Source organism: Juglans regia, chromosome 12, assembly GCF_001411555.2.
Source record: "Juglans regia cultivar Chandler chromosome 12, Walnut 2.0, whole genome shotgun sequence".
Taxonomy (NCBI): domain Eukaryota; kingdom Viridiplantae; phylum Streptophyta; class Magnoliopsida; order Fagales; family Juglandaceae; genus Juglans; species Juglans regia.
Window position 1 is genome coordinate 24,988,252 of NC_049912.1, and position 17,998 is coordinate 25,006,249.

Genomic DNA, 17,998 nt, shown 5'->3' on the forward strand with positions numbered 1-17,998 from the left:
TAATCATTAAGAAAAAATTTAAAAAATATATAAATTTACTAATTATCACTTCCTTAACTATTAAGTAAAATAAAAAATTATAAAAAAAATCAAATATAAAAAAAGTAATAAATGAATAGTAAGAGAGTAGTAACCCTATCATTTTCCAAAGTATATATAGTCTTGACATCATTTTTTTTTGGATATGGCGATGATTTTTTGAATGGTCAGGTGGTGATAAGATAAAGGAGAACACACAATAATGATAAGCTAGCGATAAATTATAATTAATATACAAGTAATATTATACGCCAACTCTCATCCCACTATGTAAGATATGATATTACTATTGGATAATAGTAATCATCTAATAATGATAAATGTATTCCATCTTACATAGTAGTGGTGTATAGATCGAATTTTTCTTAATATATATATAGATGACACTAAAAGGAAAAAAAAAAAAAACTAACATAAAAACTAACATGATTTCATATGATACGTTAAATTTATTTTACAATAAAAAAAAATTACAATCTAACGTATCACATCAAGATGTATAAATTTATGGATTTATTTTTATAGAATCTATTTGTAACAAACATTTTTCTTAGACAAAATGAAAGCTCGCTCATCTCAACCCTCTCGTGAAAGGTTAGTAGTCAATTATCTTGTTGGAGCGTCAATGGGTCCATACTTCAAATCCTTTTAGAGCATTTTCATTGGCTTGGACAAATGCATCTTCAAAATTTAGCCAATATCACACTTTTTTATATTTACCTATTCCATTTAAATTCAATCCCCACATTGAATTAGCCATTCACATTCTATATAATACTAAAATATTATTATTTTAATAATTAATTAATTAAATTTATTTTTATCACATTTTATAGTTCTACCAATTAAATGTTAATAATAATTATATTCTAGTTAAATTAATATTAAAATTTTTTTTATTAAATGTTAATAATAATTATATTCTAATTAAATTAATATTAAAAAAAGTTTTATTAAATGTTAATAATAATTATATTCTAATTAAATTAATATTAAAATTTTTTTTATTAAATGTTAATAATAATTATATTCTAGTTAAATTAATATTAAAAAAAGTATTATTAAATGTTAATAATAATTATATTCTAAATGTTAAATGTTAATTATATTCTAATTAATTTAATTTGTTTGCTTGGAGTGAGAAATTAGTATTTTAATATTTGGAGAACCAATTATGGTTCTCTATATTTAGCCAATGACTGTAGTAAAAATGTAAATTATTTTAAAAATGACTAATCCAATATAGAGTTTTTTTATACAAATTATCTAAATTTTAGATAATTTTATCATTTGGTCAAGCCAATGAGAATGCTCTTAACAGTATTAAAGCACCGATATTAGACTAGCCATCCAAAATCCAAGCAAATTATTTGTTAAAAAACACTGCATTGGATTAGGCAAGTCTAAATAAATTTGACTTTGAGCTACAGTAGATCGACCAAATGACTATTTTATTCTTTTCTTTTTCCTTCCAACGATCAGACACTCTCTCCCTTCTCTCGAGTTCTCTTTTTTCTTCCTCCCGAGCCTTCACTGGAATTTTCAATCCCTTCCAACTCTGTCCCTCACCGTCGCCAGCTCCTCAAGCCACCATCCGGCACTCATCTTCTGAGGTTGCTTTTTGAGTGTGATTGACATTCAGACAACAGTTTTATTTCAAGCATGTGAGGATCTATTATAAACTTCACATTGTTATACTATTTATGATCTATGAGGGACTCATTGGACCTATACATAATCGGGCAACATTTACTGAGGAAACACAATTCACGTGCACACTAGTGTCACACAATAGATTTCATGTTTAGTAATAATATTTTTACTCATTTTATGAGTATAATTGGTCAAATATATATGAAGTTGAAGCACTCCAAGTCATTCATTCACGAGCAACCATCACTACCTGTTTTCCAACATTCCGGCCAGTGAAGAGTCCTACCAGAGCCGCCGGGCTACTCTCGAGGCCTTCAGCTATGTCTTCCACGTATACTATCTTCCCTTCTTTGATGTAAGGCAGCACTAAGTTCAGAAACTCAGGATACTTATGATAGTAATTAGGAACCATAAATCCTTCCATTCTGGCCTGTTTCAGAATCAAATTCATTAAATTGTGCACACCTTCAGGCCGCTCAAGGCTGTACTGTGAGATCATCCCACACACAGCAATGCGGCAATTGATCCTCATGTTGACTAGCACCGCATCAAGCATCTTTCCCCCAACATTCTCAAAATAAATATCAATACCTTCTGGTAAATACCTGGAAGGAAGGGGGCAGATTTGAGCATCCTGCTGTTTCTAATAAAGGGCTGAAAATCAAAGTGATCAACTATCCAAACCGTGTTTCCTTAAATAATCTTGAAACTATGAAATATAAAAGTATATCCTCTTTCTCCATGCAGTGATGTCCATCCAAAGCTTACTTCTCTATCAACTTAAAATGATATCTTTATATATTCTGATTTGCACGCAGATTATCACTAACCTTTTTAGAGCTGCACTCAAGTCAGGCTCTTCTTTGTAGTTGAAAGCCTCATCAAACCCGAACTTGTTCTTCAGCAAATCGACCTTATTATGTGCGAAGAGGATCAAGGAAAGCAACAAAATCAGATAAAAAGAAATGTTAATCGGTTTTCAGTTATTTGATGACTAGTGGAAATGGATACAAAGTCAATTATGACATGATGAAGATTATGTATCTGATATGACCACTCCCATATAAAATTCAGAAGCATTAATTGTCTTAAAACATACAGGTTCATGAGATTATTTTTAAAATAATGAGAATGGCATAACACCTTTGTAGCTCTGAACTTATATCCGGTAAATAAAGGAGAATTGTTATACATGACTTGAAATGAATAATGCAAGACTCAAATCCACTTGTGTTCAACATGACAAAAGCCATTTCATCATTAGACATACTTCTTAATTGTAATAGATGAGTTGATTAATACCAATAACTAGACGAAGCACATTGCAATGTAGAGAAAACTGAAGGTATTTACACTAATTAAATTGACATATTGAGCACTCATCATGAGCATCCTCACCTTTTCTTTGCTTCCGGCACTTCCAACAACATAGCAGCCCAAAAGCTTTGCAAACTGCCCAACCAGCTGACCAACTGCACCAGAAGCTGCTGAAATGAAGACATACTCTCCTTTCTTGGGAGAGCAAACCTCATAAAATCCAACATAAGCAGTCATACCAGGCATTCCTACATTTAATGAATATGTTAGACGAGCTTTCAGGACCAAGAAATGTATAGCATACTAAAAAATGCCCATCAAAATTACTTGCCATAAGCTATCTATCTATTATGGTACTAATTACCAAAGAATGGCTAGAGTCTTCAGAATAACTTCTGGCCTGTCAGCCATGATGCCGGACATCTAACAAGGTATATGTGTACAAAATTCCAAAATGCAATGGATCAGTTTTATGCCTATACTCACCAAAAAATTCAGTTCCAAACAAGTAATGTTGTTAACACCCCAGTCCGACATTGGGAATATGAATAATGCACATTGGGAATTATATGAACAACTTATGGGCTTTATAAGTGATTTTAGGAATGGTTCAAATTGACTAGACTTTTTGAAATTATAGTGTGGATGTGGTTAGCACTTTCTCTGGGTTGTTACATATGTTTTAGACAAATACTTGACTATTGAGAGGTGCATAGGATTCTTATTGGTAAACTATATCGAAATATAGGTGTTGTGAAAGCCAACTATATGTTCATGAGATTGTGAAAGCCAACTATATAGCAACTATAGCTCACCTAAAAAGGTTAGTGATAATATGCTGGTTAAATATCTCTATTCAAACACACTGAGATTGATAGGTGTTGTGAAAGCCAACTATAGCTCACCTAAACAGTTAAATATAGCAATAATATGCTGGTTTTCAGACCACTGTGACCACAATATTAACATTCACAATCAGGATTATGAATTGTCCATTTGAATATTTTCAACTTCTCTTGTACTTGTTCCCTGTGTTAGAGCCCCCACGGGTCACATGTTTTAGGGGTAAATGATATCAAATTCATAAAATACCAGCTATTCCTACATGTACAACACCATAACTATAAGGAGGTGACTTGAGTAAACACTGACAACAGGGCCTAATAAACTCAACGTGTAATACCTCATATAATAAGGATAAGATAAGGATCATGGTAGGTGGTGTATGAGATTCTACATTGCTTGGAAATGAGAAGTTCTTGTTCTTTATAAGGTTTCATGGGGCTCCAATTGTATCATTGACTAGTTATTTTGAAGTATAAGCCATATGCTTTGAACCTTCCATTTGAGGTGTTACACAACGAGTTTCCTTAGCATTGGATAAAGTATTACTTTTATGTATATCAATAGAGGATGATAATCTTCAACCTTTTCTCCAGTTTTAGCACACCATACATCTAGACAAAACAAAGTTAGAAGTGGGAACCTGAAACCATTAAGCTTACCGAGAATTCCAGTATAGTATGAAAGAGGCACATCTGTATTGTGAATTTTAAACAGGGACTCAGTTACTGTGATGAGACTATATTCTTCCCATCCGGTTAACCCCCAAATCAAGTCCCCTCTCTTGAAGTTTGGATGCCCAGAATCCAAAACTTTAGCCACTCCAAGTCCGCTAATGGGCTGCAGAGGATCAACATTGAGGTTTTAAATCCTAGTACACAACTTATGACTTGACATGGCATAAAGCTTCTAGTTGACAAAGATCTCCAACATGTTTGTATATATCACTCTTGGTTTTAGTATTGTACCACCACTTGTAACTAGGCATTAAAAATTGGTATCCAGATGGCAAATTAAACATGTCAAAAGGGGAGCAAACAATGTGGCACACAGACTGGCTAAAGAAGCTGTTTGTTTTTGTACTGAACTAATAGACATTGACAATATAAATCCATGTATCCAGTCTCTTATAATGGCTGAATGACATAGTGTTTGATGAAATGAAAGTTTCTATGTTTCCAAAAAACATAAAAAAAGGTAATGTTATAGCCAAACCCATACCCACCAAAAATGGCGACTTTGATAAACGGGCAAGGACGGGTATCATATCATAGTCTGTAAAAAAAATGTGTGTTTAAATAGTGAGATGAGATAAAATAACTTTTAATTTTTGAGATTTGAAAAATGTGCAGGTCCCATTGTTGATTAGAGAGCCGAATTGTATTGTTCACATACTGTTTACTGTCAAATTTCACTGTTTATATACTATTCACATACTGTTCTTGCTAGTTTTGTACTGTTTAATGTCAGTATTTACTGTTTATTACCAAGTGGATGTTTTTAAAATTTGGAAATAAAATATAGTGTGTTTGGATAGAGAAAATTACTGTACGGTATAGCTAAGATGAAAACATTTCATCTATATTGGCTAACCAAACGTGGCCTAAGATTATGCTAAAAATAAAACAGTCCGCGCAACCGATAAAAACAGAAAAACAATGATACTGTTAGTAATACACAATTATGATTAAAAATATATTTTGTTCACTTTAATTCAATCACAGCATCTTTTAATCGTGGGCTCAAAAATACTAAAAGAAAAGTATTCTTTTAATCATAATTGTGTTAAAGACTATTTTTTAAAACAGAATTGCCCATTGGTTATTGGTTTTTTCATATTCAGACAATCAGGAAGAACTGTGGTTCAATCCCCAAGCCAGTTCTATATGCCCTGAAAATAGGAAACAAAGAATTTCTTGAACGAATCACAAAACTCCCAAAGAGAAAAATAGAGAGAGATTAGGTGATGTTTGAAAATAATTTCTATTTCATCTCATTCCATCTCATCTCATTTCTAAATATCATTCAAATACAAACACTTTTAAATTAATCATTACAACTTTTTCAATCTAATCATTATAAATTTCACAAAATTTCAAACAAAAAATAAAAATAATTCAAAATTTTCAGATCTCAAAATAAAAATAATATTAAAAATTCTATTTTAACAATAATTTAACTTTATAATATTTTTTATTTAACTTTTTATTTTTCATTTCTCAAAATCCAATAAATACTTAACTTATATTATCTCATTACTATTTATAAATTTTCTTATTACTATTCTCAAAATTCTCATATCATCTTATTCTCAAGCTTCCCCTAAATGTCCCCTTGACAATACAACTATTATCAAACATTACTCAAATATAAAACACTTTTTATTTTTAAATTTTTCTCTAATTATTACATCATCTAACTTTCTTAAATTTTTAAGTAAAATATAAAAAATAATATAATTTTTTTAAATTAAAAAAAATAAAAAATTATTTAAATAATTATATTTAAATAATTTTTTAATAAATTTATTCAAATTTTTATCCCTCTTCTCACAATAAAGCATCTTAATTTAAATTATTTCCAACCATTCATATCGATTCAGAGTATCCAAACCGGGCAGATCGGAGATAGTACTGACCGAACCGGGTGTGAAGGAGTCCATGTAAATGGCTTGAGTGGGGGGCTTCATGCGGCCACGCATGTAGGGATCGCAGGATAAGAAGAGGTTTTTCACTAGAACGCCATTGGAACCTTCAGGAACCTTCAGCTTTACGGTATTGGTGGTCACATACATGTCCAACTCCTTGGGAAAACCATTACTGACATAGTCCCTCAACATCACCTGCTTGTTTCTCAGTACTTCCTCGCCAACACCGCCACTCGCCATTGCCGAACTCTCTCTCTCTCTGCAAGTCGAAACACCAGATTATATACCGATGGCGCGTGTGTGGACTTAGAAGCGGAGAAACCAACGAGGGTGAGGGAGATCAGAGAGCAGCGAGCTACAGGCCAATGAGCGTGATATATCAGAGGCCGGAGGAGTAGAAGTGGTGAAACCTATGAGGTATCGGAGAAATCAACACAACTGAAGGAATAAAAGCAGAAATAAAAAAGTATATTTACGCACTCAATGATATTAAAAATTTAACATAGTTTGAGCAGAAATTTAACATACGTATGAATACATATATATGTATTCAATAGATAACTGTAAATATAAGGGTGATGCTACAATCCCGTTGGAGCTCCCGCTGGGGGCTGTAGATTATTTTATAGGTATTTTATTTAAATAATTTTTTATATAAATTTTTTAATATTTTAAAATATTTTAAAAAAATAAAATAAATTTAAAATATTATTAAGAAAATATTTTTTTAATCAGAAAGTAAAAAAAAATATATTAAAGAATATATTCTTAATTATGAAATAAAATAAAGAAAATATTTTTTAATAATATTATGATTTTTTTTAAATATTTAAAATGGACATGCTACAGTCTCGCTGTGGCTTCCGTTGGGCTTAATATGTATTTTTTTATGTATATTTTTTTAATTTATTTTTTATATAGATTTTTTTTTACACTTTTAAAAAATAAAATAAATTTAAAATATTATTAAAAAATACTTCCTTAATCAGAAAGTAAAAAAATATTAAAAAATACTTCTTTAATCACGAAGTAGAATAAATATTATTTTTTATTCTATTTTGTGATTAAGAAAATATTTTTAATAATATTATAATTTTTATTTTATTTTTTAAAATATTTAAAATTATTAAAAAATATTTATATAAAAAAAATGAAAAAAATATAGATAAAAAAATGCTACGTGCCCAGCGGGAGCCCCCGGCGGGGCATGTAGCATTTTCCTAAATATAATTACTTGTTGACCGCTGAAAGGTTGAGCAGCAATGATTGCTTGGGCAGGGATTTCAACGCGAGGGTGTGGAAGGGATTTCCTGGCCGGTAAATTGCAATGCGAAAGGTTGTGTATCCGAGCCGAGACAGAGACTGTACTGTATTTCAAAAAGGAAAATGTTAATTTGAGAAAAATTAAAAAAAATGTAATTCTCCTGATATTTGCGGTAGACATTGTCTATCTTCTTCCCTGGGAGGATAGAGAGGACCTTTAAGTTCTGTTTTTATAGAGCGCTTTCTCGGGTTCGAGAAAGTTTGGTTAGAAGTTAAGACAATGTCTACCGTAAATGTATTTGTGTGTGGGGAAGCTACAGATCTGTTGAGTTAGTTGGCTTATTACTAGATTTTTTGTGTATTGAAATTTATTGTATCGATAAGTCACACTTGTAACTTCGATTTCTTAATGAGATGAGTATGCTCCATTCAAAAAATAAAAATAAAAAATTTAAATATACTTAAATAGTTTCGTCTGAATCCGGATGCAGAAGGGGACAAAAGTAGGCAGTAAGAGAACAAGTGATTTCACGTGGTTTTATAATTTTTATAAAAATTAAATTAAAAAAATATACTTATCATTCATATATTATATATTTAAAATAAAAAAAAATGAGTATACTTTTTCTCAATTATATCTATCAATTCAAATATGACCTATTTAGTTAAATGGGTCCGATTCTAAAATCTCAACACTATCTATTTATATAATAAATGACATGATACAATTCATTTATCCCGTTTAATAATTCCAAATATGATCCATTTATCCCGCTTTAATATATTCAACCTGCTTCATATAAATGTGTTTGAGCTTATCCATATATTTCTTTATTTTTTAATCCATCAATATAATTTTATATATAATACAAGAATAATTATATAAAATTACTGATAATTACAACTAGATTCATAATAAAAATATTTTATTATCAATATTCAAATTAATAATATATAAGAAAATTAATATTTTTATAAAATAAAATTACACATTAAAAAAAGCTCAATAATTGAGATATTAAGTAATCAAATACTAATATTAATATTACATCCCAAAGACAAAAAATGCATATGAATCTAGATATTTATCAAATTAAAAAATAGATTTTATTTGTGTTATACGGGTTGTGAGTTTTTCAGGTTAATTCATTTATTAATCATATTTTATCGAGTTAATTTTTATTTTTACCTAAACTCATTTATATTAAATCCTAACACGCTAATTTTATATCGGATGAGATTCAATGATGTGTAACGTATTGCCATCCGGCCTATAACCACATGGTAAAGAAAATATTTCTCAAGGAAGATGTTAGGGTAGCCTGTTTGAAGTTTGCAATTGTGGTGTAGACTTTTTTAAGGCTTCGTTTGGATCATCGTTCTATCTCAATTCATCTCAATTTATTATTATAAATTTTTTAAATTTTAATACAAAATATAATAAATAATTTAACTTTTTTAAATTTTAAAATAATAATAATATTAAAAAATAATATTTTATCAATTCAACTCATTTCAATATTCAAATGCAGAGTCATCTTTTTTTCTTTTCTCGATGGCTTTTACTTTATGTAAAATGCTTATTGCAGTCGCTGTGCAAACGGATCTGGCGTGGCCAAACCAAAAACGCACCGTTTATCAATAAAAAGGAAAACTCATCGTTTCGGTCGTTTCAAAACCTTTACCCCCCAATCCAACGACCGACAACTCCTCCATCCCGCAGCAGCATCGCCACCGTCATGCACCTGCAACAGCTCCATTGAAACAACCCACTGCTTCACTTGTCTCCGTTGACATCGCTTTCGTCTCTCATAGGTAACACGTTACCATTCAGTCTCATCATAAATTTTCTGTTTGGTTCTCCGGAAAATGGAAAAAAAAAAAAAAAAAAAGAAACTAAATTCGCAATTTTTAATTTCGTAAGACTTTTTTAAATTTGTGCTTGTTCTACCGTTTCTTGCTTACACTTTTCTTGAATCCCGAATTTTTTTGGATCAATATTTATCTCACGGGAGAAGCTGTAAAGGTCGGTAACTTTTACAAAGCAGAAAGTACTTGGCTTTGCCTATTATAATGAATAAAACTTATTGATTTGGAGGCCTTCTCGTTATTGTGGTACCGGCCAGCAACGAAAGGTTGAAGGAATTGGAGTTTTTGGACTGGCGATTTGAAGGGACCAAAATCACGTTGGTGGGTTTTATCGGACGACTTTGCTTTCTATTGTGGAGGAAGGTAAAACAAAGAAGAGATTTGGTAGGAAGACGGAATGGGTCTCTGTTTTCGGTGGAGCTGAGTTCAGCTTTTACTCCCAAGTGATAGAAATTATGCCTAATTTTTTTTTTTAAATATCAGCTAAGGATGCCACCTCAGCCGACTGCACGGCGTTTACCTGCAGAGACTGTGTATAGAAGAGCTGAGCATAAGACAATTTAAAGAGGTTCACAATCCAAAGAGGACTACACATTATTTAGGGAAAAAAGCTTTAATATGTGGTCAGGACTTAATTGATATAGAATGTGATTCACTCAATTATTTTGGTTCAAAAATGTGTTTCATGATCAATGAAGCTCTTAGATGTTTTAATTAAAAAAAATAATTAAAACCTCTTAAATTATAGTCCGAAATATAAGAGGTTGAGCAAGAGAAATAATCATAAAGTAAACTCTATAGAATATATTGAACATTTAATGCTCTAAAAATATTCACACGGATAACAAGAAATCTTGTGAAATCAACCAAATCTTATGTTTTTGAATGAGAGAGTTTAATCTAGGGAATGAGAAATAAAAATAAGGTGAAAATGGAACAAATATTCTATTTAAAAAAAATAATTAGCAACCAAAAGTTAATCAAAGCACATTACGCCGAGGATTCTGTAAATGACTGGGTCATGAAAATAGTAATAATGCTTACGACCAAAAACTGAGATGTTTTATGTAATATGTAAACCTTTGTTGTCTGAAAGATTTGTTAATGAGAATATTTTCTAAACGGTATGTCTGATGTGGGGTTGAGAGTAGCCTCTAATAGACTAATGCCACATAGCCCACCCATTAGACTAGGAATGGGACGCACCGCACCGAAGTAGACATCCCTCCCTCACCCTCACCCTCACCCTCACCCTCACCCTTGTCTGAGTCATCTCTCTCTCATAAAATCCCCATCCCTCTTGCTCCTCTCTCTCTCTCACATCAAATTCGCTGCCACTCAACGACGTGAATTTCATCGGATTTCGACATCGTGAATTCCAGGTTTGTATGAAATTCAAACTCCACAATTCAATAAAATCAATAATTACTAGTAAAATACACTATCAAAGAATTGCAATTTTGACAATCTAGTTGTATTTTGCCAATTAATTCACAAGCACTTTTATTTTTCAAAACAATGCATCTTCAAAAAACAAACCATGAAAACACAGAAAACAAACCATGGAGGACAGCGGTGTTGCCTGCGTCAGACTGCGTAGTGGCTGACTGCCCTACATGAAACTTGTTAGCTTTAGATTGGGTGGCTTCGTCGAGCTGCCTGGCGTCAGACTGGTTGGTGGAAGCGACTAGTGGAGAATATTAAAGGGCAAGCCGCAACATCTAGTGAGTGGGTACGTCTGATGAGTGGATAACGAAATGCTGGAGTGACAATAGGTTTAGGGTATTTTGAGAAAAAATCTGATGGAGTGGTCCTCAGAATTTTTTACTACATTACTAATGTGGCAGTTGCCTATTAGATGTTGGTTTCACCTCAAAAGCATATGGTACCGCTCCAAAGCGGAACTGTTTGTTTATTCATAGTTGTCTATGTTTCCATGCACATCTCATCTCTTGCTGTGGGAATCTTTGTAAATAATTGACTACCCACCGGCAGCCAATTGGGCATATGTCCAATCCCCTTTGCGTTTGGTTCCCTGCGGCAATCTCTCTTCTAAACAATAATCATTTGAGCGTAAGAGTAGCATTTTTCTTGAGGGTACACATCGCAAAGTTGTGGAGACTTTATTTTAATAGAGTAGCATTTTTTTTTTTTAATTTGGAAAAAGGTACCAACTATAAGGTTAGTTTTTTTTTTTTTTTTACCCCTTTTCTAATGTACTTGGTAAAATAGAACATATTTGAATCTCCGCCATATTATGACCCACTTGAGGGAGGCCAGGACTTTGTTGCTGAATGGAGAGTTTCAGTGCAGTACAGGTCTATTGGGCCTATCAATGGGCCCCAAACAGTTAAGTCTTTGCATCCATATTTCCTCCTCCCAACATAATAATCTCAGTTGCCGACATTCATTAATTATTATTGCAATCTAAAATGAATGCGTGTAGAAGGTAGCAGTTCTCGGGACAACACTGGCAGTACAAAACAAAGATCAATGTCCTAAACACAACAAAGAGATTTACCAAAGAAATCACTAACTGGGACAAGAGAGCATGTCTCAATAATAAAACATTATCTTCACTTTACAACTTTTGTAATTGGAAAAAAAAAAAAAAAAAAACGTAACAAGAAGATGGTTCACAAGTACATAGATTGCACAATATATAGCATGCTTCATAAAAACAAATGGGTCTCAAAATCTACACAGCAATAACAAAGTGCAGTGAGAAATCATTCCACACATTACAACTGACCTGGGTATAGCATCCATCTTTGCCAACTCTTTTTATTTCTGGTCCCCCTTTGGAAAGGAATATATTATCCAACAATCAAATAGGCTACCTAGCCATATCATATAGAGCTCAAGAAGATGCGGTGCTGGGAGAGGTTGCAGGGTTAAATGCAACCTGCTCAGCACAAGAGAGCACCTCATGCGGCCCTGCTTCCTCTCGGCCAACACCCATAAGGTCAAGGTAATACAGGTAATGGGAAATGATGTTGTTCATGGAATCAACATCACCCTTCCCACAAAGAAAGTCCCCGTAAAGAATGTTCATTGTGGTGCCAAAACCAGGACCGCGCTTAGACAAAGTATCGTTCTTGGTCGGCTTCCAGTTGCCAACAAAGGCATCATGGGCTGATGGCTGTGACTTTTTGATCGGGGTCATCCACCGCCAAATTGCAGCCTCGAAAGCAAGGGTAGCATTCTGCTCAATATATTCTGGGTGGTTCAGCAGGTCTTCTTTCAAAGCCTCCCCAGCTGCACCGTAGTTGTAGTTCCTATGATAACAGCACCACCAAAAACGCTATAAGCATAATCTTTTTTTTTTTTTGTAAGTATAAAGCAAGTATAAGCATAATCTTTGCAAGTGTTAATAATAGAACCAATTATCATTAGTTCTTCTGAGTTAGCACATATATCTATGAAATCCCGGTGGAGGGGGGAGACGGGGGGACGGAGGGAACAGCGGCAAAGAGCGAAATCAAGCATAATGTTTGACATGTAAAATGATCCTACCAATTGTATAAGTCGGTTATCTAGCAAAAGATGCTTCAATCATTCATGATAATTCTAAAATTTATGTACGAGACAAGGACTATGTCATCATGAAGTAATATTGAAGAGCTTTACATCGCTTCTTCACATGACAAGAATCCTTTATAAACTGCAAAAAGCTGAAAGCTTGAGGCGAAAAACAAATGAAACAACGGAGAAATTCAAGAGAAAAGAGAAGAAAAACAGAAGGTTTGGTTATGAAATATAGAAAGTTAACAGACCAGTAGATAGGCAAGGCACCACGGCCATAGTATTCGGCTCCGGGAGCACAAGGGTAGGTGTATTTGTAGGAGTCGTCGCAGTATGACTGGCTGGGACTCATTTCCCTGTTGAAGCAAAGCCCCCAGGCGAAGGGTCCTCCTGTCGCCACTCCATAACCACCTGGAGATAGAACCCCAATTATATTTACAATTTTTCCATCAATCAAACTATACGAACAAACAAAAAATGTTCCAGAAACTTAAACACCATTTTCTATTACTAAAAGGAAAATTCTTCCAGCTGGTAGTTTCTTAAATGGTCTATTTTTCCTTAATTGATTGTATTTCTTTCAGTTCTACACTGAACAGCAAGATCTGAGCCACTGCATTAGAATAATTGGCAGCATCCCACCCGGAAAGCTAGCTTAGAAAACCAGAAAACCCTGATAACCGAATCCCCTCAAAACCCATTGTATACTAGAAGAAAGAGAGAAAGGGAATATAGTTACTGTACTTACAAGAAGTCTTGCTGCCGACGTGGGCGAGGAAGGCTGCGATCTCCTTCATCTTCATGGTCTTAAGACCAGTGGTACCGAAGCCAAGGTGTTCGAAGAGGGAGGCGGCTGTGATGAAGGACTTGTAGTCCCAGAAGCCAACGGCGTGAGCGACGGGAGAGTTCCGCTTCGAGAAGAGATTCTCGAATTGGTAGGTCTGGAAATAGTCGGTGATGGTATCGTTGCAACAGTAAATGGACCACCCCTTGCACTCCCACCCTTTGTCACACATCTTCTTACCTTTCACCATCTTCACCTTCGTTACCGTGTCCGGATCTCCTTCCGCGACATTCACCACCACCGCCACCACCAACATCAATCCCAGAACTGCCACAATGTCCCTTCCCTTCATCTTCACTGCGTGACTCCGCGTCTTGCTGTATTGGGTCGGGTTGTATTCTCTGGTTGCAAAGCAATGGAGAGACCGAAGGAAGGAATGAAGGAGAAGAAAGAAGAAAAAGGGAAGGTCTTGCGGTGTTGGATCGGGAGTCTTTTTCTCTTCTTTGTCTGCAGAACAGATTCTTTGTAGAGAAGAAGAGTGGACCCGCGTAGTAATTAAAGAGCGTGCAAGTCCGAGGGTTGGACGGTAGATCTGGGAAGAAGGTGTTCGAAGTTTAAGTGAGAGAACTAACAGGCTGGAATTGTCGGGATGACTATAGGGACCCACAAACCATTCCACCGACAAAAAATCAAAGAGAAAACAAGTTCAAGTTTTAACTTGGGCCGGGCTAATTAGGTTAGGCCCATCAATAATGTAAAATGGTTCGAAAAGTTTTTTTTTTTTCTTTTAGGTGAAAAGAAGTTAAGAAACTATAGGAATTGAATTTGACAAATAAGGGTTCATTTTTCCCTTTAATTTTGATAAATGATCCTAATAACAAGACTTTTAAGGTCGTCTCGAGGAATTAAGTGGTAGTAGGCTCCGTTGGAAATAATTTGAAATATTAAAATATACACGTGTAAATGTGAGTATTGAAATATACACGTACGAATGTGAGTATGAATCTGAATAATTAAGTGTTCAAAAGATAGTCGTAAATTTAAATTAACACATTTAAGTTTTTGGCTAAAAGGTATTCTAACATCTTCTATTAGAATCTTTGTAAGCACTGCGTCTCCTACAAAGGGATCAAAAGTTTTCTTTCAAATGTGTTAAAATCATGTGCATCTACCATCTAGCCCCCACAACATCAATGTACATTACATATTGATCTCTCTTCACATGCCTATGAAAATTGTAATCATATATATATATATATATCAAAATTTATTTTCTTCCAAAACAAGGGAAGAAAATCAAGCATTGTATAATGTCCACCTTCCCATATTATAATCTTTTATATTTTTTTCCAAACTGTATAAACCCATATAAACATATAGTTTTGATAACCTCAGACAAGCACAAAGACATATATATATATTTATATATATATATATAAACAGAGGAAGGAGAATAAGAACAACCTTATCAACATCGTGATCTATATCGTAGTCTTGGCATGATTTGGCTGCCATAAATACCAGCATGCATCTAATTTCCCACCAACACCTCTATTACCGATCGAACTCGTAACTCTTTGCTAATTTAGAGCCTCTGGAGGCTCCAAATGCAGATGGTCTGACCCACCCCCTGCCTATTCTGGACACCCAGAAACTGGGAGTTGAATTTGGAGAAAGAAAACGAGAACTAGAATATCGTTTGCAGGTAATATATAATTGGAGGCCATGCAAGGTCTGCTCTATATCTAGTTACATTACGTGCCGCATGATGCAGCAAATTAAAGCACATACTTTTATTCATAAATAAGTCAAATACAAAGCATATATATATATATAAGACACATTATTTGTAATGAGATAAGATAATCTTATGATAAATACGAAGCCAAATCTCTACAATAAGATTATAAGGATAGTTATCAAACTAAATTTTGTCCTCATTTTGCCCAACCGCTCATGTGACCCACATAGTCAGTCATAGACAATGAATGCGTGGCATGATATCATTCTTGAGCAACTGCAACTACTTGTTTTCCAAAGTTACGACCACTGAAAAGGCCAACAAGGGCAGCTGGACCATTCTCAAGGCCTTCTGCTACGTCTTCCACATACACCATCTTCTTTTCTCTGATGAAAGGCAATACAGTGTCCAGGAACTTGGGATATAGGTGATAGTAGTTGCGATGCGTGTATCCTTGCATGTGGATCCACTTGAACCCAATGTGCATCAAATTTTTAATGCCTTGAGGCTCATCAAGGTTGTATTGTGAGAACATTCTGCACGCTGCAATGCGACCAAAGTGCCTCATGTTTCGCAGCACTGCATCAAGCATTTCGCCCCCAACATGCTCAAAGTATACGTCAATGCCTCCAAGAGAAGGTAATCACCTGTCTCTCTCCCCGATCTGTGTAATAAGTGTAGGGGATATTTCTTTTGGATAAAATACGTGTGTGAGCCGTGAGGGATTTGTAAACATTTTTTTTTTGGACAATCCGAGATTACCCGCTTTCGGCCTTCTGCAGCTTACAAAACTTGAAAAGAAAAATACAGAGCAGTAGCCATGGCCAAGATTTGCAGTGTTTGTCGAAATTACATGTATGTATACCTTTACACATATACACATAGAGATAAGGGGAAATTCTAGAATCAAATATAGGAGCGAAAAATGAGAGGATTCGGCATACACATAAACGCGCAAGGCAGTAACCGAAGGAAAAGATTGAAGTGCTTGAAGAATTAGGGGAGCTAGTAGGGGAGGTAGAGCTTCGACTTTGTGGGTGCAAAAACCGAGCATATGTGGGTGCAGCAGCCATGGCCGAGAAAGGTCTGGTGCTCATGGGTGAGAAATGCTACTGATGCTCGTGGGTGAGGATGGTCTGAAAGCACATGAGGTTGTGTTAAATGATGGTTAATTGGACATTTCATATGTGCTGATGTGGAAGGTATGTCATTTCGTGTTTTATAAGTGTAGTGCGTTCTAGTATTTTTCTTATGATTTTGCCCCCGATTAGTATGTAATTCCTGATCTCATTCTCCATTTGTTACGTTTGTTTCTCCAATCCCGTTCATTTCTGGTTCGCACAGTGCTGTATACCGAAGCAAAACAAGCCACGATTTGGTTCTTCTTCGTTGGGTCTCGCACATCTGGTTGGTCTTACTGTTTCGTGGTGTGACGTTGCGAGCCGAGGGGATATTGTTTTGGCCGGTTGAAGGGAGGGGTGGAAGGGAGAGTCACCTGTTGTGGTTTTTGCACTAGGAACTGGAGTTGTTGTAGTCGTAGCTAGCAAATCCGAAGAGTCTCATATTAGCCTTAGCCATCGCACCGTGAACCGGCGGACAAGAAGGAATCGCCATCGCCATCGCCATCGCCAGCCTAATCCCAATCAATAGGAGTTTGATTTATGAGTCCAAATGAGCGTTGATTTCCCTTCCTATAAGCATTCGCAGGTGTGGATTTGGGAGATTTGAGACTGGGGTGCTAAAGAGGAAGAAAGAATTCCTGCCGTGTGTGGTGTTTGTGGGTGGTTCTTTCTTTTCGTCGCTGGTATGCATTTCGGTTCTTTCTAGATCTATTTGTGGTTTTGTTTCTGCATCTTTTTTTTTTTTTTTTTGTGATAAATATTTTTTGCATCTTGGTTTTTCTTGTGATAAATATTTCTGCTTCTTGGTTTTTTTGATAAATATTTCCACCATTGGAATGAACGAGAAGATAGCCATTTGTGTTTGAGTCCGTTCGTATTCGATTCCTGGGTCGAGCAATGCATTGGTAAAAGTCTTCAGTATTTGGTTTCATCCATATTTCTGGAGTAAACAATCTTTGGAGAGCCCACTTCGGAATAGTGAAGTATGGACGAAATATGGAGGAAACCAGATGTTTGCATGATTGGTTTCGTCCACCATGCAGTTTACTTTAGAATGGAGAGCCCACCATGTTTATTTCAGAGATTGTGGACGAAACCAATAGTCGAAAAAGTCTTCTAAAGTAAATATGCCAATCATGCCATATTTCCAATATGGACGAAAAAGTCTCCACTATTTGGCATTAGGCCATGTTCCT

The 17,998-nt window shown here is 34.7% G+C and overlaps 2 protein-coding genes across 4 annotated transcripts; both read right to left on the bottom strand.

The window, feature by feature from the left end:
• Positions 1–1,717: 1,717 nt before the first annotated feature.
• Positions 1,718–11,479, bottom strand: LOC109005050 (2-alkenal reductase (NADP(+)-dependent)-like). 3 transcript variants are annotated; one of them, XM_035683266.1, is made up of 6 exons: positions 7,734–7,809; positions 6,491–6,909; positions 4,515–4,692; positions 3,091–3,257; positions 2,523–2,605; positions 1,718–2,297 (listed from the first exon to the last, which is right to left on the bottom strand). In XM_035683266.1, exons 2-6 carry the CDS (start codon positions 6,737–6,739, stop codon positions 1,919–1,921), a joined length of 1,056 nt encoding a protein of 351 aa, XP_035539159.1. In that variant the 5' UTR covers positions 6,740–6,909; positions 7,734–7,809; the 3' UTR covers positions 1,718–1,918. The 3 variants fall into 3 exon arrangements, with proteins under 3 accessions (XP_035539159.1, XP_035539160.1, XP_018839362.1); XM_035683267.1 differs by lacking the exons at positions 6,491–6,909; positions 7,734–7,809 and adding an exon at positions 11,193–11,479; XM_018983817.2 differs by lacking the exon at positions 7,734–7,809 and having other exon boundaries at positions 6,491–6,988.
• Positions 11,480–12,127: 648 nt separating this feature from the next.
• LOC109005051 (chitinase-like protein 1) lies at positions 12,128–14,522 on the bottom strand. The gene is made up of 3 exons (XM_018983819.2): positions 13,905–14,522; positions 13,408–13,567; positions 12,128–12,909 (listed from the first exon to the last, which is right to left on the bottom strand). The coding sequence occupies exons 1-3, from the start codon at positions 14,290–14,292 to the stop codon at positions 12,492–12,494; spliced, it is 966 nt and encodes a 321-aa protein (XP_018839364.1). The 5' UTR covers positions 14,293–14,522; the 3' UTR covers positions 12,128–12,491.
• Between the last annotated feature and the right edge of the window lie 3,476 nt (positions 14,523–17,998).